Consider the following 27,633-nt stretch of genomic DNA (forward strand, 5'->3'; position numbering starts at 1 on the left):
ACGTGAATGTGAGCTCTCTCTCTCAAAATGCCTCGTTGTACTATACTCACCCTTCTTGTGATGCTGTGAGATGATGCAATGCCTATGTGATGAGAAGAAGTGAAGTGAATGACGCAGGTATTGTGACAGAGTATCAGGCTACTATAAGGGCGACTTGAACACAAGCACTTTGGTACCAAGACAATGGATCTGATAGCCAGCTACTAAGTGACTAATGGGCAGGTGGCTCATACAGGGAGGACAAAGGGGTGACTCATGTGCCGGGTGGGATGAAGCAGGACAGTGTGAAATGTTATCATGTTTCTCAGAATGGCATGGCATTTAAAACTTATGAATTGTTTGTTTCTGAAATTTTCCATTTAATATTTTTGGACTGTGGTTGATTGCAGGTAAGTGAAACCATGAAAAGCAAAACTGCGGCTAATGGGGAACAATTTATTGTATTGCTGTGGTGATGAATGAGCTTATGCACAGTGGGAGAGTTCCTTAAGGATGTTAACCGGAGAATGTGGACATGGATATTTGAGTCCCTTCCCCCAGAAGTATGAGCCTTATTAGTGTCAATCCGGGAAGTCTGGTCATTCTAACTCACAGCCAGTGTTGCTTTGGCCTGGAGAGTGAGAACACTCGTGTGGGGTTTGACAGGAGAGAAGAGAAGTTTTTACCCTTCCTTGTGGTAAGTCAGTGTGTAATTGGTAGGAAGTCCTCCATCTGTCCCAGGCTTCCACCAGCAGGTGAAGGTTTCCTTTTCGGGAGAGCGGCATTTAAAAATCTCAGGTTTTCCAGGAGGTGACTGTCCTAGAAAAAGCCAGAAGACACTGGAGTCAATATTAAGGTCCATTCAACCATGAGATCATTCTGCTGGTGACAGAAGCAGACTGATGGGAACATGACAGTGATGAAGTCTTGGGGGGAGTCGGCCTAGAGGTGGGGTGCTCAGAAATGCTAAAGTGTTAGCATCTAGCAACCCTCCTCTGTGGGCTGCCCTGATTCGGCAGGATGGAGAGAGGAAGAAAAGAAGAGAGAGAGAGAGAGAGAGAGAGAGAGAGAGAGAGAGAGCACTTTGTGGGGGTGTGTGTGTATGCACTGTGAGACGAAGATACCAGTAACATAGGATCAAGTGACTAACTGTAAAATTTCAAAAAAGAGTGAACATCAAGAGTAAGATGGATACATATGGACAAGAGTGTGTGGCCCCTCTGTAATCCCATGAAGTCTATAAAGCGGATACCCACCCACAACATAAGGGCAACTGTGAAATGAATTCTCCCCCTTTGCTGATACAATACTCTGGCACTTCTGCACTTTGCTCACTGATCCACATCTTTCTGCCATTCGCACACAATTGACTCAATCGCTGATCTTTTGGTCTTTCATTGTATCACTGATGCTCCTCCTTCAGCTGCTTCCGTTCCCTCTCCCCCATCCTCTCCTGTCTTTTCTTCTTCATTTTTCCTTAATGCCATTCAACTTTGACCTATGACCCAGTTTCACACTATAACTCCCCCTTGTGCCCACCTCCATTTCTGAATCTTGGTTTTTAATCCCCTTTTCTCTTACATGTCTCCCTCTCTCCTTGGGTCTCTATGTGGTGAGGGGCAAAGGACTTCTTTCTAATTCTATGTCCCTTTTTGGGGGTAGGAGGCATGGTAAGAAGTGGGGGGAAGGGTAGCTGCTCTCCCGGTTGAGGGTTGCTATTATTATCTAAGAGCCGCATCCAGTTCCAGCTGGAAGGTAGAGGCCTAGAAAAGGTGATGTAGGAGATACGATGTCAAGGGAACGGAATGTTTTAGTTGCCTAATCCCCAAAGCCCTTGGTGAGCTGGCCCCTCTCCTCTTCCTTATCTGTCAGGACCCTGGGAGTCTGCGGGGTGGCTGCGGGCTCGGGAGCCACGCCCACGCACACAGACAGCCCCACTCAGGCCCTTGGGCTGCGGTGGCTTCCCGAGCACTTAATTCAGGGAGTGAGGGGCAGAGAGGAGAGCGGTCACGTGTTGGTCTCAGCCACTCGGGGGGGTTCTCTTTCTTTTCTCTCGCACTTGTCCTGCCGCCCGTCGTGCTGGCTCCTGGGCCAGAACTTCTAGCTAAGCAGCAGATCAGAAAGAGCAAGTCTGGAGGAGAGCACGTTTGGGAAGAGGGGGCACTAGGCGAAACTGGTCAGAGAGAAGAATGTAATGGACTGGTAGGATCGTGCACAGGCGGGGGCCGAGGACGCCAGGCTGACAGTTGGCGCTGGGGTTGAGCTACAATCCAGTTCCCAGCCCCACAAAAAGCAGTCCCTGCCAGCCAGCCTGGAACTCGCTCTGCCAATATTTGTAACACTGCTTGTCCTCTAGGGAAAATTTCCTCAGGATAATTTCACAGGTGGAAGCAAGGGATTTGTTTCTGTTTTTGTTTTTGTCCTGGCTGGGAGGAGTGTGTGAAGAAGCAAGAAGAGTTTATTGAAATAAACCCCAAGCCCTATGGCTCAATGATGAGCATATTCAGAAGCTAGTTAAGGCAGTTGTTGATCGTTTGCGTATTTAAAGTTCCCCAGCGGATTCTACTGATCTCTGCTTCCCTTTTTCTCTCTCGCTGAAAGCTTATCTCCGTCCCATTTCACTGGTTATTAGTAGCACTTTTAGGAAACTCAATAGAGGACAATAAATGTGTGGAATTACAATTAGTCATATGTTCTTTTCCCCCACTTTAGAGAAGACAGTTAAAATTAATGGGCTGTCTCACTATCCCTATGGAGTGCACACAAACATGGGGACAGCTTCCCAGGTGCCATACACACAGCGACACACATACACCCACATACAGCCCACGTCAGAAACACACACCCACACAGAGAGATACATACACAGCTGCATACTTAGAGATGTACACACTGGTACACACTCAGAAATACGCACATACAGGGAGGTTCACACACAGATGGGAACTCACACAGGTACACACAGAGAAGCATTTGCAATCCGGCACATGTGGAGAAGTTGATACACACACCGGTATATCCAGAAGTACACACACCCAGAAAAATTGCAAGGGTAGGCACACAGAAATGTACGTATAAGCTCACAGTCTAGCGTAGCTGTGAGCTTCACTTCTTCCATTACCACAGGTAATAGAGTTGGCTGTATCCGTTTCCCACCGTGTAACAGCAATCCCTTTTATCTCTTAACAGTTTTTCAAAGATTTTTCACATACATTATTTCATTTGAGGTGGAGGAAACATCACTGTCCTCACTTGGAAAATGTGGAAATCCACAGAAATTAGGTAATTGGCTCAAGGTTACCAGCTAGGAACTCACAGAACCTAGACTGAAACTCTGGTTTCGTCGTTTGTAGAGCTGTTTCATTGCACTCCCAGAATGAGGTGGAAGTCAGAACCCAGTGACAAGCTTTTGCATTAATTGCCTTAATTAATTTGCATTAATTTTTGCATTAGTTTTAATGCCAAATATATTGCAAATAACCGAATAGCAGCAAATGACATGGGCATTTTCATTTCTCATAACTGCGTTGGAAGAGGACCGTGATATACTCTCCACCCTCTCAGTAAACACCCCAGGATTTGAATTAAAGAGAAGTGTCTCTTACTTACCATTCAGAAGATTGGTGTTGAGAAAAAGCAGCAAAATGAAAACAAATGTGGATGCCACATTTTCCTTCATGTTGGCTTCCTTCTCTTTCTATAGGAGGTCAGAGGTTCCCTAGAAGAGAAGGCACCAGACCACTTTTTTGAAATGACAGTCCAGTCAGGCACATGCACCACTTTATTCTGGGTGTTTGCAACTGATTCTTGCTCCTTGCTTAATGTGAATGACAAAACAGGAGGAAAGGAATGTAGGAAAATGTAACATGTTTGGATGGCTTGGCTCAGAAGCATAGATGCACACATGCTGGGAAAAATTCCACCACCAGAGGTCATCAGATGACAACGTTCAAGGGAACTGTGTTACAGTCGGCTCCTTTGCACACAACCCAAAGAAAAACTGTTCTCTTTCCAGCCAACAGTCACCTAATAATATATCACCCATTTTATGTGATATAGATTGTATGCCCGACCAGAGAACTCTTCCAGGAGGGCTTTGATCCACCAGCCAAAAGTAAACCAGGCTGAAAACAGTATACTCAGTACGACTCCAACCTGGCCTCATTGATGCCACTAAGATAGAGGGCCTTCCCCTGGAGGTTCAGGCTGAGAAGTTTCTAGAAATCTCCTGGGCTATAAGCATGGCCGTGAACTATATAGTGAACTCTAGTGAACCTCCATGTGGTTTATTTCTCCCCTTTGGAAAAGCCCCATAAACAAGAAATGACAAGCCCCAGTAATAATTCAAATCCCTTAGGTTCAGTGTTAAGTAAATTTTGAAACTGCAGGCGTTGAGAGTTTTGAGCAACTTATTATTAATACTGTATTTTTTTTACCCTTGGAACAACTTTCAAAGCCTCTAAATGTCCTTCTAAGAAAAAAGGATTTTTAAAGATATTTGAAAGGGGCTAACTCATTTGTCTTGTTAGACTCCAAATGACTCTCAGAAAACAATAGATTTAATGAACGAAGTATAAATTCTTGGAAACACATGGAGTACATTTTCCTTTAAATTTTACAGTTTTTCTTTTTTCTTTTTAATCAAGGGAAGAACATCCAGGGTCAAGGTTGCTCATCCTGGGACATTTGAAATAACTGAGTGTTATTTGATGAGCCCCGAAAAGGCCAGCCTTCGCCCATTCCTCTTGGTCAGAGTTCCCCATCTGCCAGTTGGACAACATCTAGTGGGCTTCTTGAAGGCTTTGTTCACCTGCTCCTAGCCCTCTGAGACATACTCAGAACTAGAAGTCGTAGTGACAGTAGAGATATGAGGCACATATGTACCACCACGTTGGGCTCCTGTGAGGTAGCCAGGGTGCTGTTCTTTTGGGTACCTTCTAGTCACTCTTCCAGGATTCCTTCCGAATGTCCTCCCAGGTTGTACATTCTAAACCACCAGCTCCATGTAACCCTCAGGATCATCTCATTTAAATCAAGTTGTTAAAGGCTCATAATGGGTTTAAAATCACGCCTACCACCTATGGAGCACTACGGACTGGCCACAGAGCTAAGTATCCGAATCATTTAAATTTTTTTTTTTTTAATTAAAGTTTATTGGGGTGACAATTGTTAGTAAAGTTACTTAGATTTCAGGTGTACAATTCTGTATTACATCATCTATATATCACATTATGTGCTCACCACCCAGAGTCAGTTCTCCTTCCATCACCATATATTTGACCCCATATACCCTCATCTCCCACCCCCCTTCCCCCTTCCCCTCTGGTAACCACTAAACTATTGTCTGTCTATGAGTTTTTGTTTCTTCATTTGTTTGTCATTTAAATTTCATTTAGCCCACACAACAGCCCCACGAGTCGCACAGGTTCTCATCATCCCCTTTTAACACACAAGGAAACTGAAAGGCAGAGCAGTTTAGTAAGGTCATCAGGAGAGAGAAATATGGCAAATCTGAGCACATATGAAGAAGCATCCCAATTTGTGGACAGTCTGTGATCCATGGTGCAATTATCCCTCCTTTTATGGGGGGGGGGGCAGTGGAGACAACAGAGACCCAAGGTGAGCAGCATGCCAGGTCTTGGGCAGGCATGGAGTCAGGAGAGTCAGAGCTCAGAGAGGTCACCTCAGCTACACGCCCTACTTTTGCCTCAGCATCTCGAACACTTTGCTCCCACTAACCCACCTTCATTAGGTCCGTATAGCCCCGGAAGAGTTCTTTACCCTGGAGATCTGGTGATCTCAGCCTGGCTTGGGGATAGAAATGCCACCCTCTAGCTGAAGAATTTCTATAATATCCTTTTATTGAGATTTCCCTGCTCTTTTGGGCATGGCATCAAAATGCTTGCGATCTACACGCTATAAATCACCCCTTTTGGGCGAGGTCAGCTGCTCTCCAGACATCTCTACTGAATCAGGGCTCCATGTGTTTTGCAAAGGAATGCCTGGATGGGGAGCAGGGTGGGGACAGGCAAGAGCAGATATTGTCATCATCTCTTATACTTTCTGGTGCGCTGGTCCAGGCTCAAAGACACTCTCCTACATAAAGTTTTCCTATAACAATGTTTTCAGGAAGTATTTTATTGACTAAAACAAAACCATTTCCCCTGGGATTTGCTAAGATACCATGTGAGCTTTCTGATGCCAGGGAATTAAACATACGCATAGCATTGTCATTACTGTATTTCCATAATGATTTCCCAATTCATCCCGCATCTTACTACCCAGCAGGACAAACACAGATAAGTAACCTTCAGAGGGAAAGATTAATCACAGTTGCTCACTCCTAAGGGAGCTGTATTGAGTGTTAACCCTGATTACAGACTGTGCTTTTCCCAGCATTAGGCATACCTCCCGCTGTCACTGACCATTGTTAATGGTTGACAACACTAAGCAGAGGATACATTGGTTTTCGTCTCTCTGAGTCCACTCCCCCATTTCAAGCAGGATCTCGATCAAGTTTATTCACCCCACTTGGGGCTGGAACACACAAACAGGGTCCATAGCCTATTTTTAACGATGGTTTTTAGCGATGGTTATAGCAAATGGCTCCGAATATTTTGAGTCCAATTAGAAAAAAGTCAGCCCCATACCTCCCTCCGCCCAAGGACAATTATCTTGGCTTCACTCCTCTCTAGCTCTCTGGATGTGACTGTGGTTATGGAAAGGCAAGATATGGAATGAAAGAGCAGGTCTGCATCAAGTGAGTCCATGACCTTGCTTCTGAATCTTCAAAGACTCTCTCATCTTTATGCTCCTCCCATTGTGTTTCCCGCCATGCCGTCCTACTCTTGTATGAGCCCACAAAACCCCTTCTTCCTCATTTTGCTCTGCATCAATGCTGAGTTTGTTCCATCCCTCTCTTTCGAAAAGCTTTCCTTCAATACCTTCTTCCATTAAGCCAAGTCCCTGCACACAAGCCAACAGTTGAGAAAGAAGTCTGGCAATTTTTTTGCTCTGGCAACTTGCTTTTCTGAGAAACAAGAGGCGCTGTCCCTGGATGGAAAATCAGGGCCGAGTCCCATAGCCTGTACTGATCACACTGTCCATGGTAGAAAGGGCGTGCCATAGGAGAGAAGGCAGTGTGGCTTCCTTAGAGGTAAAAATAAGACATCTGAGAGTCCACTCTCTACACATCTGCATATTCTGATGCACCCAGCACTTGAGCCAATCTTAAATGCCAGTGATCTCAGCTCTGCCATTCTGGTATTAGGTGATCTCTAAAATAAGTACAGTCCCTACCTGGTGCTGCCACATTTGCCATGGTTCTACTTAACTATCCCAAGGTCCTACTCAAACTTTTGAGTCATATCACTGAGTCTACAAATGGCACTAGTATGCTAGGCAGGGATTCTGAGAACCTACCTATCTCTTATAAGCCTGATTCAATCCAAGATCTGCATTTCTTTAAAGACTGTCACACGTAAGACATGCACAAATCATAAATATTCTGCTCAACGAATTATCACAAGGTGGATATGTTCATGTTACAATGAGGTCAAGAAACAGAACACTAATAGCACTTGGCGTCTCTTCACAATCGCTACCCACCCCTCCCCTGTAGGAACCACTCTTCTGACTTCTAACACAACAGATTGGTTTTGCCTACATTGGGACTTTATATAAATAGAATCATACAATGTGTATTTTTTTCCACTGTGTGTCTCTGGCTTCTTTCATTCCACATTGTGGTATGATTCATCCTTGTTGTTACATGTAGTTTTACAAAATTCATTTTTACTTCCTTTCGTTCATTTTCATTCATATTACTTTGAATGAAAGACCATCATTTATTTATTCATTCTACTCTTGATGGACATTTGCCAGTTTTGGGCAAACTTTGGATTTTGCTAAGGCTGATGAAGGCTCAGATGGTAGGGAAGCCCTGCATCCCCACAGACACTTTGTGCTCTTCTCCAACTTCAGTTCCCTACCATAAATGGTCAGGACACTGCCTGCCATATCTCCTGATTATTAATCCAAATCAAATTTCAAATGCTTCTCTTGTCCTAAAAATGCAAAAAGTCTCCTTTCTTGTGACAAAATTTAAGTACATCCACCTATTGTTTCAAATGTTACGAACTGTGTGAGGTGCTTCCTTGGGGGTCTGCTGGGTTGGGGTCCTTTGCCCACTAGGTCTCCTTACCTGCTGCTCCACTTGGGTTAGATGGCTTGTGGCTAGAATAACAGGGAGAAAACCCCACATGGACCCTGTGGTTTCCAGGAGTCTGGCTTGTCTTTCCAATATGGAATGCCAACATTTAGTTTGGAAAACAGAGGACATAATCTGCTCAGGGTGGGAGAACAGCAGGAGGAATTAGCAATTTTATACCAGGCTCAAGGGGAAGGGCTTTATACAAGCTCTGCACAAAGTCAGTCATCAAATGACTGCTTGTAGAATGAATAAGTGAATCCACGAAGCCCTAAAGATGAAAAAACAGAACAAGACTCTAAGATACGGGATGAAATTCTGCATATAGGAGAACACATCCTATGCTAGCGTTATCAACCCTAGACTTGGAGCCAGCTTAGTATTGTCTTTTGCAGGAGAATTGAAGAGGTTTTAAGAGAGTATGACAGCCGATCTTTGATGCAGACATTGAAAATTGGGCATGTAGTGCTAAGAAAACTCTGACCCGAGGGTGGGGAGATAAAAGTTCCAGCTCTTCATGTGATGTGTGCAAACGTGTGCCCCGAGTAATGAGAGGTTTCTCTGTTCATAGCCAGAGCGCACACTTACACATTTGTCTGTGAACTTGAATAGCACGACCCTTGCTCAGGTGATCATCATTATTATTATTTTTTAATCACTGCAATTTTCCAGTTTACATTTTATTGCTTCTCAGTAATAAAGTTTCCATCTTGTTCCCTGTTTTGATAGATCCTTTGGTGGGAAACATCTGGAAATTTCCACAGGGCAATCACTTCTATATAAAATGACCATCACTTTAGAGCCCAACACCACAGTCAGAACATGGCTGTATGAAAGTTATTTGAAAGAGTATAGAGGCTGATATTACGCCTGCCTCAGATGCCAGACACCCCTTCTACCTCCTCTGCCACGAACCCCTGAGATTCTCCTGAGGGAAGGACTTTTGGAAGACTCTGCTCTGTGAGGAAGCATCCTAGAGGAGGGATGGTACGGTGCATGACGATGGCTGCATGCTGTAAAAGGCAGATGATTAGCAGAGGCAGCGTTGGTCCAGATTGGGGCTGACTCATAAGGGGACTTCAATAGGATAATCTCCTGGCTGCCGGTATAGTCAGTAAATTGTCACCCTGTGATTCTTGTGCCTTTACACTGGCGTCACTTTAATACAATAGGACGCTGAGTGCTTCCCCGTGACTAAACGTATCACTTCCAAATCTTCCAAATCTCATCACACCATCTCCACTTACTTGCATAGCATCCCAGCAGCATCTCTGATCTGACAGAGGCTGGTTTTCCCTCAGCCTGCTTGGCTTGAAGGCAAGAGTAGGACCTGGGGGAGTTGCAATTCTCCCTGCAAGGGCACACTTCAGACAGTGGTGGAAAATACACAGTGGTTTAATTTTCAGTGAAACTAGTCCCTCATGAACTCATCAATCAGTAACAATTAGAAAACATCCATAAATTGTAGTTTACAAAGCTGTTGCACAGACATCCACTTAGGTTTTCAATTAGGACCACTTAGAATCAATTAGCTTCACGGTAGAACCACATGGGAAACTTCTTACAAATACTGACTCCTGTGCCTGTCCCTAGAGATTCTGATGAATTGGTTCAGAGCTGGGGCCACTGACAATTGTCACTGAAAAAGAAAGCCCTTGAGATGATTCCAGTGGAAAGCCAGGGAACCACTGGCTGGCATGATGTCACCTATCAGATATTGCCTCTGCTGGGAGGCTCCATCTGACAGAAGACGGAACTGAGGCTCAGAGAAGGAAGTAACTGGCTCTGTCTACCATCACACAGTGCAGGCACACTCGGGAATCCTGTCTTTAGACTCGAAGACTTGCCTCAAATTAGCCACATCAAAGATAAAATGACAAAACTTTTATTCAGAGGGTGATCCACAGTTTATAAAGCACTTTCGCATCATCACCACCTTTTATTCCTACAATAATCCTGTGCAGCAGGCAGGAAAGCTATTCTTGTTGCTAATACTACTTCTACTACATCATTGCTTGCATTTCAAAGATGAGGAAACTGAAGCTCAAAGCGTTTCACACTTTCTCACGTACTCACTCACTCACTGCTCAGTAATTCTATTAGCTCTGTCTGCTTTCCTATCTGGCTCACTTCTTTGTCAACCAAAATATGCTCAGCCTCATCCTACGCGGGCACACAGACATGCCAGTACCACCAGCATGGATCAATCCCCTTCCTCTCACCCCACACCCCAGAACAATGGGAACAACTGCAGTCACAGGACCCCTGCGTGTTCCCAACCAGAAAAACAATCCATTGGCCATTTAAAAAGAAGATTGTGGTTGTGCGCCTCCTGTTCTGCAGGAGGTCCTTTGATGGAAGTGGCAGTGACTGCAGCCAAGAGAGGGAGGAAAAATAAGAGCAGAGTTCAACCAGAAGATCAGCCTGAGTTATATCAGGGGAGATCGGGGTCTGGGCCAAGTATACAGAATAAGGAATCTTTTATTTATTTATCTGTAGGTCTCACTGGGATAGCTAAATCTGCTTGAGCATTCATTTGTGCATTCATCATATATTTATATCTCTCACCTCTCTCAGTCCATCGCTCAAGTGCCACCTCCCCAGCAGGCCTTCATTGACCACCATCACCAAATTCAATCCATGTCCAGCAGTGCTCCACATTCCACATTCCCCGTGTCCCACCTGACGGTTCTCCACAGCACTTCCTATCATCTGACCTATGATACTTTTTCCTAATTTCTCTGTTGGTGGTATGTCTCCTTCACTGGACTGTAAGCTCCATGAGAAAAGAGATTATGCAGGACCATGCCTGAAACAGTGGCCTATAACCTAATGATCTTACAACGTTCAGTTTTGTGTACATTCTGGAAAACATACTTGTCATGTCTTACCAAAATAATATCTGCTCCTTCCAGAGGCTATTGCTCTTTTTGCTCGCCCCAAAAACAGCATATCAGCAACCAGCAGCTCAGTAGTGATAGAATCCTCCCATTTCTCTTCCCTTTATGTTTAAGCATAGGGATTTTGGTGCTAGATTATCTGGGTTGGAATCTTGTTTCTGCCACTTACTAGATGTGTAACCACAGGCAAATAACTTCTTTGTACCTCAGTTTTCTCATCTGTAAAATGGGAATAATGCTAGGACCAACTTCACAGGGCTATGCTGAGAGTTAAATGAGTTAGTATTTGTAATGAGCTTAAAACAATGCCAATCTTATAATGAGGACTAGACAAATGTTTGCCAAAATCCCTCCATTCCCCCATTGTGGACTGCTTCTCCCGCTAACTCTCTCCAACCCAAGAACTTCAATGGAGGTGTTGGGGGTGGGAGCTGACTGCATTATTGTCCCCAACTATTTGCTCCCTCCCACTCATAGGATTAATATCCTTCTCAATTTGGCTTTAGAGACAGAAATTAATTTTGATATTACCACAAGAACAGTATTATTTGAAAGAGAAGTTTACTAATACCCACAGTTCTGTTAATTGCTAATTTATTAACAAGTCAAAATACAAATCGCTTGGGATGCTTTTCATGGGTGTGCCTAAGCAGAGGGGCTATCGATACCTGGATTTCTGGAGTGCATTTCTGAATTTCCTTGATGGTGTCAAAGACCCCATTAGAATCCCCACCTTTTCTTCAAAGCTCTGTGAATGTGCCAAGTACACAGAGCCCACGTGGGCCCAGGGGGCCAGTATGGGAAGAGCAACAGACAGTGACTTTAATTTCACATCCTGTGCAGTTCAGGAGATTTCCTGCTTAATAGAAGTCTTTTGAGCACACAGTAGTACTTACTTGCTTCCAGAATTCCAGGTGTGATAGCCTCCAATAGGCACCCTAGTTCTCACTCTCTGCCTACCTGGAGGCTACATGCAGCCCTAAGTTACTTCATGTATTAACAAGAGCAAGGATCTTATGGGTAGACAGGTAGCATATTTCACAGCAGACAATTGCCGGGCATCTCTGTCATCCCCTCCAAAGTGCCTCTCCCTGTCAGTTGCCATATCTTGCTCCTCTGTCTTCCTTCCACACCTCCCGAAAGTCCCCTCTATAATTCCAAGGAAATCTACTCTTAGATTTGGCTTCCATATCTCGTTCACTAAAAATGCCAGGCTAATTTTTAGAGAAATTATAACCATCTACCGTTCCCCAAAGTATACCCCGTGGAGGTCATGGCTCCCTTTCTGTGCAGGAATAATACTTATAGCTGCTAGAAATATGTGATTTCTCAATATTGTTTCAGAAGTAATAGTATTGAAACATGGCCACCCAACCGAAAGCCCAGTTGCCTCTTCATCCTCAGTTTCAGCTTTCCTTCCTTCAGGTAGGGACTTCCTTGGGTCCCCAAAAGTGGAGGATGCTCTGCCTACAGAGGACCCAGGACCTGACCCTATTATAGAACTGATAATGAATCCTGATCCATTTTTCTTTCTTTCCCCACCCTCCCAGGCTAGAAGCGTATTGATGTCAAGAACCATGTTGATTATTTTTTTCTTCTATATTCCTCATACTTAACACAAAGCTTAATGCATAGAAGGTACTCAATAAATGATTTTGAATAAATGAAATTTATTGGGTGTCAGTTGCATTTAGAGGGAAGTTGGTAAAAATTTTATTCTCTAAAAAGCTGTTAATCATTGGAATAAGTGGTTGAAAGAAGTAATGCCTTGTCTATCTTGGGTGGTTTAAATACTGATAATAATGGCAATGTATATTTTAATAGGATTTTCAATTTTCAAAGTATATTCATAGAAAACATATTTTACTATATTCTTTTCCCAACCCTTTTCCCAACTCTATGATTTCATTGAGTTTGCAAACACTTCTGGCTGTTCAGTGGTTGAGGTAGGGCTGGTACCTTGCCTTTTGAGTATAAATTCTTACAACCTTTCTAGAGCTAATACTTATTAAAAGCCTGAAGAATGTAGATGCACTTTGAATTGGACAATACACTTCTAGAAATTTATTCCAAGTGAACAGACATGTGCAAAAAACAATTCTGTGCAAAAAAGAATCCCTCAGTGTTATTCATAAAAAGAAGATGTTGAAAAAAAAAATCTAAAAAATCAAATCATAAAGAATTATTGAACTAGATCATGTATGGATGCACAATGAAATCTTACTTAACCTTTAAAACAATGTAACACAAAATTTTAATGCTATTGAAACATGTGAAAAGGAAAAAGAAAACTGGATACAGAAAATAGATGTGTTTGACCTCAATTCTAATATATGTACCTCAATACGTGCACAGAAAAAAGACTGAAAAATATATATACACCAATATATTAGCAGTGGTTACCTCTGGGAGGATGATTCTAAAATTGAAAAAATATATATTACCTTTGTAATGAAATAAAATAAAATATTACTGAAATACCTAAATAAGTTTATTACTTTTGTAATTGGTGGGGGCGGGCGGAGGGACGGAATCCTCATACAAATTTTGCCACCACAAAAACAATCAGTGAATGAAAGCCTAGCATTTCACGGTGTAAATACATGGAAAAGTTCCCCACTAGTGCGGAATGCAAAAATTGCTTGTTTGTGTTGTAGCGAAATTCTCAGCAGCTGCTGACAGCCAAGCACCCTGTGTTAATTAGTGTGGCTGAGCAAACACTCTGCCTCTCAACAGTGCGTGATATCCCACAGCCTGCTCACTTGTTTTTAAGAATTGCCTCCACTTCTCCGAATTCCTTTCTGTGTCAGTCTTAGCATTATTTAAAATACCCAGGGGCAGCTAGCCATTATTTGCTGTTAAGTCTCTGGCAAGTGGGTGACAGCCAATTTCATGGAAAAACTCCTTTTTCAGAGCTTCAGGGAAGGATGGGGTCATCTTATTACACGGTTTAAGAAACTCACAGAGTTCTCTCTGAGAAGCTGTTTTACTCCGGCCCCTCAGCTCTGTTCATCCTTGGTATGCAAACAAGAGGACCTGAGAGTTCAAAGCGTGGTAAAGAGAGGAAGCTGCGGGTTCCAGGAGTCCGAGCGTCTCTGCCACATCTTGAAACCACCACCAGTCCCGACGTCCCTCTCTCTCCCCTCATTTTGCTTCATCTTGTACCAACACATCCTGTCTCTACCAGATTTAATCATCACCCTTTCTCACTCGTGTACAATATGTTCTTTCAAACTTGGTTGTTCATTCAAAACTTCTGAGCTACGTATCCAGAAAGATAATTACTTGTCTCTCTTACTGGCTTACAGTCACTCTTTTTTTTTTTTTTACTCAGCTCCCCTCAGAAGCCCTCTCTTAGCAGAAAAACCACTTGTCCAATTAAAAAATGTAATGGCTAGGATCCTCAGTTAGGCAGGGTCTGGTAAAGCAATAAATACTCCCAGTGCAGAGTCCTGCATGACAATGGGGAGAAGAACAGGAAACCAAGATTCACCCCTTTTTAATGCATTTTCAGAAAAAGTCAGGGTCGACCTATTTTAGTGGCTGGAACATCCATCCATCCATCCATCCATCCATCCATCCATCCATCCATCCATCCATCCTCCATCCATCCATCCGTTTTACAACAAATGTCCACCGAGTATCTATGATGCACCAGGCGGGGACAGAGCCCCGAGAACATAGTATTGTGCTAAAACAACCTTCCGAGTACTGAGTCTGGTGTTGAAGAAAGAAGCTAGTAAAAAGCTTAAAGGTAAACGACACAAGTATGAAGAAGGAACTCTGCAGGTGTCCTGAGAGCCAATAGCAGGCAGATCTGACCTGGTCAAGGAGGGAGGAGGCCTCCCTGGGAATGAGGAGTGGAAAGCACCCCTCTCTGTATTCACAGCCCTGCGTATAACGGCATGGCAGGCGATGCTGGTGGCTTCGCCAACACCCGCTTTCCCTTTTGTTTTTGCTCATAGAGCTCGGTTTTGTCAGCTATCAGCTGTCTAATCCCAGGGGATGAGGCGGTATCAGTCTAAGGTAACCATGGTAACCTCATTTCCTGTTTGTCTGTGATTGGTTTAGGAGTGGTTATACAACTGCCCAACTCTGTCCCCACTCTCCAGTTCTGTCCACTGAGACATAGCAGAAGTTTTCTGGGGTCAGCTGGGAACTATTTTTCTCCTTGGTGAAAAAAAAAAAAAGAGTGGGGAGGAGAAGTCTCCTGCAAGAGGAAAGAGTCTGGGTCGTGGTGGTATTGTGATATTGTGAATGGCTCAATCAAACCTGGAACTAGTTTTCTCAGGACTTGGGTGTGTGTTATATGCCCACTGGTGGATCCACCTTTAGCCAGGCATCAGACCTTGGGGGGATTTCATCCAAGTGTAGTATGGACAGGTCAGTGGTCGAATTGATGAAACGGGTATGTTACCGATTCTAGTGGCTTAGAAGTAGAGAATGGCGGACATTGGCCGAGAAGTACCAGGATGTGACTGTAAAGCAAAGGAACGAAGTAGTGCGTTGCTAGGGTTATTGCTTTATTGGGCACATTTAAAGTAACCATTTTGTTTTTGTCACTCTTCTCACTATTACTTTATCTATTTGATTAGCCTTCTGATTTTTCTTTTCCGTTCTCTGGACAATGGATGATTTAGTACTAGATAGAGCTTACTGGTGAAATCCCAGTACTCTTCCTATCTGTGTATTTATGTGCATGCTATGTAAAGGAAATATGGAATCTGATCTGTTACTTAGCCATGTATGTAAATGGCTCCCACACGGTGAGAAAGTCTATCAAATTTGAGAATAAGTTATAAATATTTGGCTAAAACTGTTGGAAGTCCTATAAATGGACTAATTTGATCCAGTTTTCTGGATACATGATCCTTTTCTAGCCAACAAAAGCCACTGACATGTTCTGGGGTCTGCTACTGTAGATTCAGAGTTTTGGGAGCCAGGAAAGCAGTGTCTTCTGGTGTCTTGCGCACAGGAAAACAGATTCAGTAGCTCTGGTGCCTAGGCTGCTGTGAGCGCCATTTCCTCTTTGCCATTTTTAGATTCTAGCTTTTGTGGGAAAAGTCATCTCGTTCAAACCATGGGTCACTTTGTCCTTTTGCTCAGCAGCTCTCAGGAGTCACTTGGTAATTAAAAATCCATGAGACTGTTAGGGGCTCATGGCGTGGAGTTGGATGTAAACTGAGGTTGCAGCATGATCTGAAGGGAGGTCACACCTTTGGAGCTGATACGCTGAGGGATCTGAACAGAGACAACGTAACACCCATCCCCTAAGAGAGGTGGCTCTGCCATTTATCCGTCAAATTGACTTTGGCACATCTCTTCCTCTTTCTAAACTTGAAATTTTTTCTGATAGAAAGCATCAAGAGGGTCTCATCTGCTTTCCTCAGCCAGTTATTGGGAGGATGAGATGAATTAATACTGTGACAATGCTCCACATTACGGCAAGTGCTACGCAAGTGTGAACCAGAGTTATTAGTAAGGGGTGACCATTGCTCCTCAGATCCTCTATGTCCCTCAGGCTCTCTGATTCCAAATGGAGAAGGTGTTCTTTTTCCCCTGAATGTCTTTTGAATGTCTTGGGTGTTCCCAAACTCCCAAGGGTGGGCTCTTGGATACTGATAGGCTGCCATGCGCTACCAGGATGATGATTTCCTTTTGGCTGGGAGCCCAGTGACTCCTGTGTGTGAATGAGGCTCTGAGCCCCTCTCAGCGCAGGATTCAGAGGAGGGTTTCTTGCTTCTTAAGCCGCTCACAGGTCCTAGGGGCCACACAATGGAGGAAATAGGACCCAAAACCAACCCCAGTCACTGCTTTATTTGCAGGTGTGAACATAAAGAGCTTTGGGGTGGGTGAATGCATGTTTGCTCAGCGCTGAGCCCTTGGCAAAGCATACAAAGTTTGCCTTTGGCCTTGTTTCACTTTCTCTTTGGAATTCTCTTCTCTCTTTCCCTACAGAGCTGGTGATTTTAGGCTCCCCACACTTTCCAGAACTCTCTATTGCCAGTACCAGCTTCAGTCTAGAGGAGAGCTGCATAATAGAACTTTCTATGGTGATAGAAATATTCTGTATCTACACTGCCCAATATGGTAGCCACAGCCACAAGTGGCTATTGACCACTTGAAATGTGGCCAGTGTGACTGAAAGACTGAATTTTTACCATTGTTTAATTTCAATTAATTTATATTAAAATTGCCACATGTGGCTAGTGGCTGGTGTATTGGGCTGTGCAGATCTGTGCAGTTCAATACCACAATCGTTTCAGTCTCTCCACGGCAATCAGAATTAACCAGTCCTGTGTCCCAATTCCAAAGCCCTCTTCTTAGAGACGTATCAACAAGATAATCTGATAAGCAAATTCCTATCCATAAATTAACATCTTATCTCTCTTAGGTAAGTTCCTAAGTTTTGAGCAATGCCATACTTTAGTCAAAGCAGAGGCTCAAATGATAGGAATTTGAAGGACTCTGGCAGGCAAGTATGGCGGATGAAAAGATTAAGAGCACAGAGTTTTAGACTCACTTCAAAGCACACTCTATGGATGGCACATCTTCCCCAGTGCCTGGGGCTGCTTCTAAGTTCTTCCCAGGCTTTTGCAGTCTGGGGAGAGTTAAGGTCAGAGATGTGCAGATAGGAGCCTGGGAGGTGGGGGTGGGAGGGCTAGAAATGGGAGAGCTGGAATGGGAAGAACCCAAAGGATGCCCAGCTCTTATAAAAGAACATGGCGTGCCAGTCAGAGTGTTATTCTGTTTCACCCTGGGGAGAGGTGCCAGGGAGAGGTTGTTAGGGAGTAATTGTTACCATTGGGACAGGATTAAAGGATTAACAGTTGAGTCCAAGAGCCCAGAAACCAGACAGAAGGCCACAGAATGGACTGTGGCGCTTTTTGGCAGAGTCTCAGACAGGAATTGTATTTCTACTCTTAATTCTAATTCCCCCTAATTTTAGGGAGTTTGTTTTCTTCTGAATTCTTTTATGAACATTGCTTTCTAGATATTCTTTTCACCCTGAAACTGAGCTGCGTTCCTGTTTCCTTGGACGACTGTGTAACAGCTCTCAAGTTCTTGCCTGTGTTTTCACAGATACCCACTGGCGTCAGAAGCAGTCTTACAAACCAAAGACTAGGTTGCATAAATGGTAGGAGGTAATGGGGGGTGGAGCTCTTGAACAGGGATCAACTGGAGACATAAGAGGCACACATGGAGATGAGCAGGAAGAGCATATACCCACCCTAGAGATTTTACTCTTAGAGCCTTCGCTTGCTTATTAAATCTGCTAAATAAGCAGATCTGCTATCACCACCTACCTGCTCTTCATTCTTTGAGGAATGAAAAAATGGATTTCTAGTTACGCCACTGCCTAGAATGCATGCTGCCTGTGGTTTTAAAAACATCAAATTTTATGAAGCAAATTGGAGACTAAGTCTCAAATCTTTTGTTCCATAATGTAGTTTATAAATAAGAATACAGACAAATGAAAAATCACAGCCAGATCCCACTGGTGCTTTGCAGCACACTTCAGATTACACAGTTCTTTTCTGAACCTCTTTGAACTCGTGAAGGGAAGGTCTGCTCAAGGATTTAGCATTACCCTGTTCTCTCTTGTTTGCCTTTCTTTCTAGGAAATCTCAGGAGGCATTTGGCATCAAGGGGCAGAAACCCAGAAAGGAGAAAGAAACTCAGAGAAGCCAGTCATCTGGCTGGGTTGATTCATCGGTTGCAATGTCACCAAGTACTTCTGGGCAGGGCTATTATGCCACAAGGTCCTGTCGTGCCAAATTATGGCATCCTTTCTGCAAGTACATCCTTTCTGCAAGTACTTGTAATGTTTGCTCTGAACACTCTCAATTTCCGTCCATTTGCATAAAAAATAAAAGTTCTTGTTGAACTATGTTTCTCCGTGAAAGTGATTTTGCCCCCCCACCATCTCCACCCCCAGGGGATTTGGTAATGTCTGGAAACATGATTTTATTGTCAGTACTAGGGGGGAACTTTTGTCCTCCCTGGAACCTTAGGCAATGTCTGAAGACGTTGGTTGTTACAAGAGGGATGCGGTGGTGTCCTACTGGCATTTAGTGGGTAGAGACCAGAGATACTACCAAGCATCCTACAATGCACAGAACAGCTCCCATAAAAAAGAATTATGTGGCCCTGAATGTCAACAGTACTAAAGTTGAGAAACTCTGGCCCAAAGAGAAAGCTCAGGCTTGGTTCTTGACACTGAAATGTCAGATAGCCCTCAAGGGACTATCACTTTTTCAATATTGGAAGAATAGTAAATACTATGAGGTGGCCTCAGGAACTACTAGTTTAATTTTGGCTCGAATTCTCTTCTACCGATGACCTAGTCGGTTTCCTATCTTCATGAATCCTCAACTTCCTCTGAAGAAAAGGACGTACATTCTCAGGGTTACACATGTCAGGTTGGTCGCAGCTGGTCTAAATCCCATTTTACGGTGGTAGATATGGAGGCAAGCTCTGACACTTGATTTCTTTATCTGTAAAACGGAGTCATAATACATCATGACCTATCTGTGCACTGGGGCTGGCATTCCAGGAAGGTAGAATAGGGGCTTGGTGTTTGAGCTGGCATGAAGGTGGAATGTGTGAGGTAAGTGGTAATAGGCTATTGTAGGTGGGGAGAGGAAACCAACAGTTTGCAAGAATCAAGTTCAGCGGTCTTAGGTCTATAAAGTGATTTTCCTTGCCAATAGTAGGTAGGGAAGAGCCTGAGCCCATCGTCTATGAGTCTTTCCATAAAATCTGTCAATGGGTTGGGAGGGAGGAGACTTATAACAGCAACAATATTAGGGGACTGAAGGGGGCACAGAAAGCTATGGCAAGAATTTATGTAGAGCTGCTTGGGAAACTATAAGCAAATAGTATTTCTTTTTCTGATTTTAAAATTAACATAACCATTGTTGAAAAATCTCTCAAGTACAGAAAAATATAAGCAGAAAATAAAAATATCCCATACTTGCACCACTAGGTGATATCAGCTATTAATAGTTTGGTATTTTCTTTGAGAAAAACAGAGAAAGGTTTTCTGAGCAGGACAGGCTGGGAGATTGAAAGGTCTTGGAGAAGAGCAGAATGCGACAATGTGGATATTGACTGGTTTGGAATTCTTCTCTTCTGTGAGTCAAGATAGTTGAGTCCCCACCTTTGCCTGGATGAAAGGCACAGTAGGACAGATGGGTGGTCTTACAGAGAAGCCCATGATCAAGTTCCCCGTACCTTCAGGGTTCATTTGGAAAGCATCCTTAGCGTTCTCCTCCATGAATAGAAGAGTTCTTTAGCTGAAAGAGGAAATGACTCATTTCAGTTCAACGATGACAAAACAGGAGACGCCATTTCTGACTCACTTTGTAGCACTAGTGTGACTGAAATTACTGCATTTCAGTGGCAGGCATAAGACAGCTCTAGTTTATTGAAATTAGTTTCCTGGCAACTTCCTTATGAAGACATTTCAAAGTTATTGAAAAGTTGTAAAAAGAATAAAAAAGGAAATCCCATAGACCCTTCACCCAAATACCCTAATTGTTAGTATTTTACCACATTTGATTTATCATTCTATTTCTTTGCTGTATACAGAAATTATTAATTTTTCCTGAATCCTTTGGGAATGATTCAGGAAAAATCATGAGGCCTCTTAAATATTTCAGCCTGGTTTCTTAAGAACAAGGGAATTCTCTTTCATAAATACAGTGTAATGATTAAAATCAGATAATTAACATTGATATATTACTTTATCTGATATGCCAATCTTACTCCAATGTTGCCAGTCATTCAAATTGGGATTAGATTTTATGAAATTTTGTCCTGGAGAACTTGAATGAAATTTCTTGACAAATCCTGACATAGCCATGGCTGAATTGGGAATTTGGCCACCCCAACTCAAAGTACAAGTTTGATTCTATCTCATGGGTTCATATGAGCCCTGGCAGAGGACTGCTTTTCAAAATGTGAATAACTTTGGGTGAGGACAGCGCTATTCGCTGGGTGGTTGGTTTGGGGCTTATATCCGTTTGGCTGAACCCATCAGGAATCTTGGTTCCCACCTTGCTCTTTCCAATGTACCTGGCTCTAGGTTTTGTATAAGCCATTTTAAACTCTGGGGACTGACTGACCTGGGTCTGTGAGGCATGAGGTGACAATTGCTGATAGCATAGATCTGAGTTAGAACAAAGATGACTTCAGTACTTGAATACAAAATGGGCTCGTATGTCTGCAGTTACTTTTAAAACTTTGTTTTGATACATGGACAGCAATTCCTAATTTAGTGCCCAAGTTTGTTTTGCACATTCCATGCAGAAACAAATAATCTAAATAGAGAAGCAGAACAAACGATGCTTTCAAATAATGTCTATGTCTTAAAAAATCCAGAATCCAGATTTTCCCTTGAGGAATAGAGGCTAATTTTCTCTATACTCAGCTGAGTCAACTGGTGGAGGAGGAAGCGGCAGGCAGGAAGCTGAGGGTTGCTCCCAGGGCCTCCATGCCATTGAGAATGTCTCACACAACACTCCACTTTCTCAACGGTTCCTCTACTGGCATAATGAATGGAGAGCCCAGACGTCTTTGCAACGAAAGCCTATGAGATTGAGGAGGGCCACTTGAGGGTAAGACAGCTAGCCCCAAGGGAACGCGGTGTCTGGCGAATCCAGAGCTTGTAACACAAATGTCTGGGCAGCTTTCTCAGAAACCACCAATTTTTCTCCATAGAATGCAGTGATGCTGAATTTTACATTTTAAAAACTCTGAACATTACAGAATGTATTTTCGATTCTGAGAATCATTTCAGGACTTAAAGCCCTCTCTTTGATAATGTCCTAGCTCTGTTCAGAACAACTCCTGCTCTGCTCTCTATCTCCTTAATAAAATTCAGATTCGTTTTACACTCTTGCGGGGATACCTGAGGAGTCAGCAGAGGCTGGGGAAGGGTCCTGAGGGAGGGGAGCACAGGATGAGGGCTGCATTGGGGGTGGAAAGTCTGGAATGCAGAGTGGCAGCAGGGAGAACTCTGGGGCAGGAGGACATACTCATAAAGGAGATCATGGTCCTTTCGCTCATTTCTGTAGTTCAACAAACATTGAGTGACAGGCCTTGGGCTCACTTCATTCATCCATCTGTTTATTCATTTGGCATTTAAAAAATGCTTGGCACACCATTTAGCTCTTGTCATTCTCTGCCCCAAATCCTGCACCTACTTTTGGTCCCACTCTGTGCCCTGTGGGGCTGACTTCTGTGGCTCTCTTGCCCTCCAGCTTTGTGTTGGGTTCCACCCATGGTAGGCAGAGGGTGGGAGAGAAGCACATCAGAGTAAGTGGTATCCTCCCTCCCTGCCTTCCTCGTGGTTTGGTTCTGGCAGCAGTTGTGTCTCAACTACTGCAGCTCCAGTTGGGCAGCCCCTCTTCCATGGCTCCAGATATCACAGTGTCCCAGCAAAATTGTTCTCTCCCCAATTGTGTTTTATGCAGAGAGGGTAGTGACAAATTCCCTTGTCAGTTCTCTCAACCCTGCCCACAGGTGTGTGTAAATGGTGTCTTTATTATATTCTCTTAAAAATCCTACCTGAGTATGTCATCTTCTTCCTATCTGACCCTGACTGACACAACCCTTGAATATATTAGGTTGGTGCAAGAGTAATTTCGGTTTTTGCCTTTATTTTTAACCTTTTAAACCGCAATTATTTTTGCACTAACCTAATATTACTGAGTTGTTTTTGGATTGCTCTGGACAGGCTGGAAAGATATAAACTTTTGTACATAGTTTCCAACACCAGGCTCACCAATGCAGGGTGAGGAGGCACAGCTTAACAGAATTTCCTGGGGACAGAAAATACTTAGAGATTTGGTCCTTTATACACTCAAGTACTATGAGTCAGTCAAACACCAACCTGATGATCTCTGGTCATGTAACTGCAGAACCAACTCAAACTGTCCCTATCTTGTTTCTTACAAGATACCATGTTGTCTTTCAGAAACAACAGAACAAAATTACAAGTCATGCAGCCAAAGCACGTGCAGAGGAGAAAATGTTGTAAATTACACCCAGAACTGAACTTTCTCTCTGCCACGGAGCCAAAGGACTGGGACATGACCAGACCCTGAAGGCTAGAACCCTTTCAGAAGTGAAGGGTCCGTTGTCCAGGAAGATCTGGTGCTGAAGCCTCTTACCATATCTTACCATAAATGGTCAAATCCTAAAAACACTCCAATTGCAATTTGCCCTACCAGCACTTCCGCATACCAGCCTGTTCCCCCTAACCCCGTAAAACTCGTCCCAAACTCTTGATCAGAGAGGCAGATTTGAGCCTTGCCTCCTGTCTCCTTGCTGGAGACAAGGAGATGAAGTTTTTTCTTTTCTCGAAAGCCAGTGCCACAGTATTGGCTTCTATGCACATCGGGCAGTATGGTGTCCAGAGCAAGAGGCAATAGTGCTACTCCATTCTGCCCCCATTAGCTGCCGCTCAGAGTTGTAGACTCAGTGCTGGACTTCCCACTTTAAGAGAAGACACGCTAGTTGTCTTTACGTGTTCCAAGGTCTGTCATAGAGAGCAGAGGCCAAAACACTTTTCTTTAAGGGTCAAATAGCAAATATTTTTGACTTTGTGAGCCAAACGTTCTCTGTTGCAACTGCTCTGCTATTGTAGAAAAGCAGCCACCAGTAACATATAAATGAATTGGCTTGGAAGTGTTCCAATCAAGTTTATTTACAAACGTAAACGGTGGGCTGGATTTGGCCTGCTGGCTTTACTCTGCTGACATAGGGGAAAAATGGATTTGTTCTGGGTGTGTTCAGACGGCAGAAGTTGGATCAATGTGTAGAAATCATAGAGAGGTATATTAGTGCTAATTTTAAGGAAGCTCTTTCTACTGGTGATAACTGTTCCTAAATAGAATGAGCTGTTTCAGGAGATAGTGGGTTTCTTGTCATCATAAGAGTTCAAAGAAAGACTGAGTGCTGTAGAAGAACTTTCTGCAAAGCATAGGGAGGAAATCAGATAATGTGGGAGGTAACAATGCTCATACTTATGCATACTCAGCTAGTACTACAAGCATAGTAGTTTATGTTCCTAGAGGGTAAGGGAGTGTGTCACATCAATCCTTGCAGCCTGCCCACTCCTAAAAGCCTAGTTCAGTGTTTTAAACATGGGGTGACCAATACATATGTTGTCGGTTTGGCTCCTTAAGTAAAATCTTGCTGACAGATTAATTAAGTTAATGTGTCTTTAGTATAGTCATCACTACTAGTCATATTAAATTGGTTCCATTATTTCTAATAAGCTTCAACATTTGAGGATATTCACTGAAAACAATAGACATAATAGCGAACATTGATCAAGTTCTGAAAACATGCCAGCTGTGTGTGCTAAGAACTCTACGTGCACGATCTTATTTAATTCTCCCTCCAGACCTATGAGGTAAGTACTATTATTATCCCCATTTTATTGATGAAGAAATTGAAATTCAGAACAGTCTCATAGCTGAGAAGTGGCATAACCAAAACTCGAACTGGGATATCTATGCCAAAGGTTGTGGTCCAGCCACAACTCTATTATGCTTTTCATTCATTCATTCATTCATTCATTCATTCATTCATTCATTCAATAGTGAATTGTTTATGCACTATTCAACGAACACTGACTGGTTGCCTGCTAGTTGACAAGTACTATTTCAGGTACTGAAGATAGAGCTGTGAATACGAACAGTCCAAGTTTATGCTCCGGAGGAACTCACACTGTAGGTGGAACAGAGTGGGGGTAGGTATACGATTGACAATGAGAAGATATCAAATGGTAATTCATCAGAAGACACAGATTGAAAAGATAATAACTATTTCTTGTCCACACTGGAACTTCAGGTATAATTCTAATTAGTGAATTTACCAAAGCTCTTCCTTGTTTACTTGGGACATTGGCCCAAGTTTAGTCTTCAGTCTTGACAAATTGTCAGATACTCAGGGGTTTCAGGAGAAGCTTCAAGAATTCTGGCAACTAACACAGATCATATCTAGCAACTTGAAGCCCTCAAAGTGAAAACAGCCCGATAAAGCACTCAGGAATCACTCTTCACGGGCAAGTCTAATCTGAGCGTCAGCAAACTGGAAGGCCAGAATCAACAGATGAAATGGGGTGGAAAGAGTCAGTTCAGTTAACACAAAAATAAAGAAGAAAACAACCCTTTTTCTCTTTTTCTTGGAACATAAAAATATAAAGAGCCTAAGCCTATCTCCCAGCCCTAAATATTAAAAATCAGCATTTATAACAAATGCTACAATATGAAGGATGTCTGACCCGCTATAAGACACAGGCAAACACACCAAATTGGGGCAAGGGAGTGGAGGGAATCAGTGGGAAATTATAAAACCTTCACTGAGATTGAAATTGACAGGGTGGGAACCAGAGCGCTAAGAGTTAAATAGGCTAAAGCAAAATAAATTGTCAAGTCCAACAGGCAAGTCCTGAATGGGAGACAGAGCCCCAAGGGCAAGGGCTAAGGAAAGTTCAGAGGAGGAAGTGAAAGAATCCAGGACTTCTGCATCTTTTTGGGTGCCAATAACAAGGGGTTTGGAGTGGATGGCCTAGTTAAAGGCACAGGATAGGAAACAGACAAATAGTCGTAACAAGTTTGCAGTTCCAGAATTCCTTTCATTAGTAGATTGAAAAGTGATTTTTAGGTTAGTGAGTCCTTAGAGCATCAGGATACTCTTATTTAGAAAAATGGCTGGAAAACAGAGAAAGGCAATAATTAGTTAACACTTTCTGACGACCAGACACTGTTTCTAAGCACGTTAATGCATCGTCTCATTTAATGTTGACAAGTACATTTTGAGAATTAAGTTCTTTAACAGAGACCAAAATGATGAAAAACATAATGACATTTGGAGGGAAACTATAAAACGTCATCATTGGAAACAAGTACTAGTCATTCATTCCTTTGTTTACACATATATTTCTTCAGCCACTAATTATGGAACACCTAATATGTGCTGGGTACTATTTAGGGTCTGTGCATGGATGATTTTATTGATTTTGTTGTTCAACAGAAAGGCAGTAGAGTGGGCAAGGGATTGAGAGTTGGAAAATCTGGTTTTGTTTCTAGCTTTGCCCCTAACTGATTCTGTGTTCCTTGGACATGACACTTTTCTTCTCTGTTTAATGTCCTCTAGTGTAAAACAAGGAGCGTGAGGGATTTTAGAACTTAACATTAAAATATTCAGTGGCTTTATAGTACATTACAATCTATGATGAATATTCACTTATATTCTATCATTATACTCTCCCACTCCCATTAGGTAAATAATATTTATTCTGAAGCTTTAAAAGTGGCAATTTGTCCAGGCTTGAACCAAATTTCTCTACTATTTCCAGTAGAACCCTCTGGCTTCTGTGTAGAGTTTATGCATAATTTCCAGAAGTATTATAAGAGAACTGGGCGCAAAAAAGAAGAGATCTAGGAGACACAGAAGACAAGGAGAAGTTGAGAGTAGAAAGGAAGATGTGCCAACTCTTAGGGGCTTTGTGTCTAGTCTCGGAAACCATTCAAGCCTGTTGTGATCACTGAGAAAGTGATCCAAAGGCGCAAGAAGAGAAATCCTCTAACTGGAGGAAATTATATGGAGGCAAATTTGAGTTCAATAAGAAGTAGACAAGTGCCTCACTGAACATTCCACTTGCCCATTACTGGGTAGAATTATAATGACTGGGTCATGTTATAAGTCAGAAGGCCTGGACTCAAGAGGAAGAATAATTTTTTTAATGGTGATTATGCCCCGAAACCCTGGAGGGGTTAGAGACTTGGATCAGGACTGGAAGACCAGTAAAGGGACTTGCAACTCTGAAATGCTATGATTTTTGGAGACTGGAGGCTGACAATGTAAGCTGTAGTCTATAACCTACTCCAGAGTTTAGATATTCCTGCCATCACTGGCTGGGAAAACGCAAGGCCCTTTTCCAACTACTGATACTCAGGCCAAATTCTCAATTTATTTCTTTCTAAGAAGTTCCTTGTATGACTCCTTGGCAGAATATCCAGCCCGACCTCCTGGTCTTGGCATTTCTGACCTCCCATTCTTGACAGATATCCAGGATGGGAACTTCTCTGGAGGCCAGCGTTGAAAACAAAGCTGGACCAAACTCATTGAAACTCTAGTCCTGCCAGTACATAGGTTCACGAGGTTACCCTTGCGTTTGTCCAGTGCCCTTATTTTACAAAGTGTTTTCCACCTGCTAACTTTATGGGTCAGTCGATATTCTCTGAGAGTAATAACTTTTACAAGAAAGGTATATGGAAGTGCTTTGGAACAGCGAAACACTGGGAAAGGTTAGAAGTTTTATCATTATCATCACCTGCCCAAAGTCACAGTATAGCAGAGCCATATGTAAATCAGAATACTTCAGATCCTTTTGGGAATGAGGAGACAGTAAATGAAGAGTACTACTGATAATTTAAAGAGAACCAAAGTCCAGTTCTCCTTGATTGACTCGCAGGGAAGGGTCGCGTTTAGAGCTGAATTTTGCAAACATGACAGCACCAAACT

General features: G+C 42.9%; 1 protein-coding gene across 5 annotated transcripts in view; it reads right to left on the reverse strand.

Annotated features, from left to right (window-relative positions):
* PRLR (prolactin receptor) overlaps positions 1–27,633 on the reverse strand; it is a 140,208-nt gene that overhangs the window by 13,493 nt on the left and 99,082 nt on the right. For 3 of the 5 annotated variants that reach the window (XM_033110512.1, XM_033110514.1, XM_033110513.1), the window contains 3 exons: positions 20,326–20,387; positions 3,589–3,697; positions 666–798 (listed from right to left, as the gene is read on the reverse strand). In XM_033110512.1, the coding sequence (XP_032966403.1) occupies positions 666–798; positions 3,589–3,658 (203 nt within the window). In that variant the 5' untranslated portion in view covers positions 3,659–3,697; positions 20,326–20,387. The remainder of the gene's footprint in view (positions 1–665; positions 799–3,588; positions 3,698–20,325; positions 20,388–27,633) is intronic. The other 2 variants (XM_033110516.1, XM_033110515.1) reach the window with 1 other exon arrangement.

The sequence above is a fragment of the Rhinolophus ferrumequinum genome, chromosome 7, assembly GCF_004115265.2.
Source record: "Rhinolophus ferrumequinum isolate MPI-CBG mRhiFer1 chromosome 7, mRhiFer1_v1.p, whole genome shotgun sequence".
In the NCBI taxonomy this organism is placed as follows: domain Eukaryota; kingdom Metazoa; phylum Chordata; class Mammalia; order Chiroptera; family Rhinolophidae; genus Rhinolophus; species Rhinolophus ferrumequinum.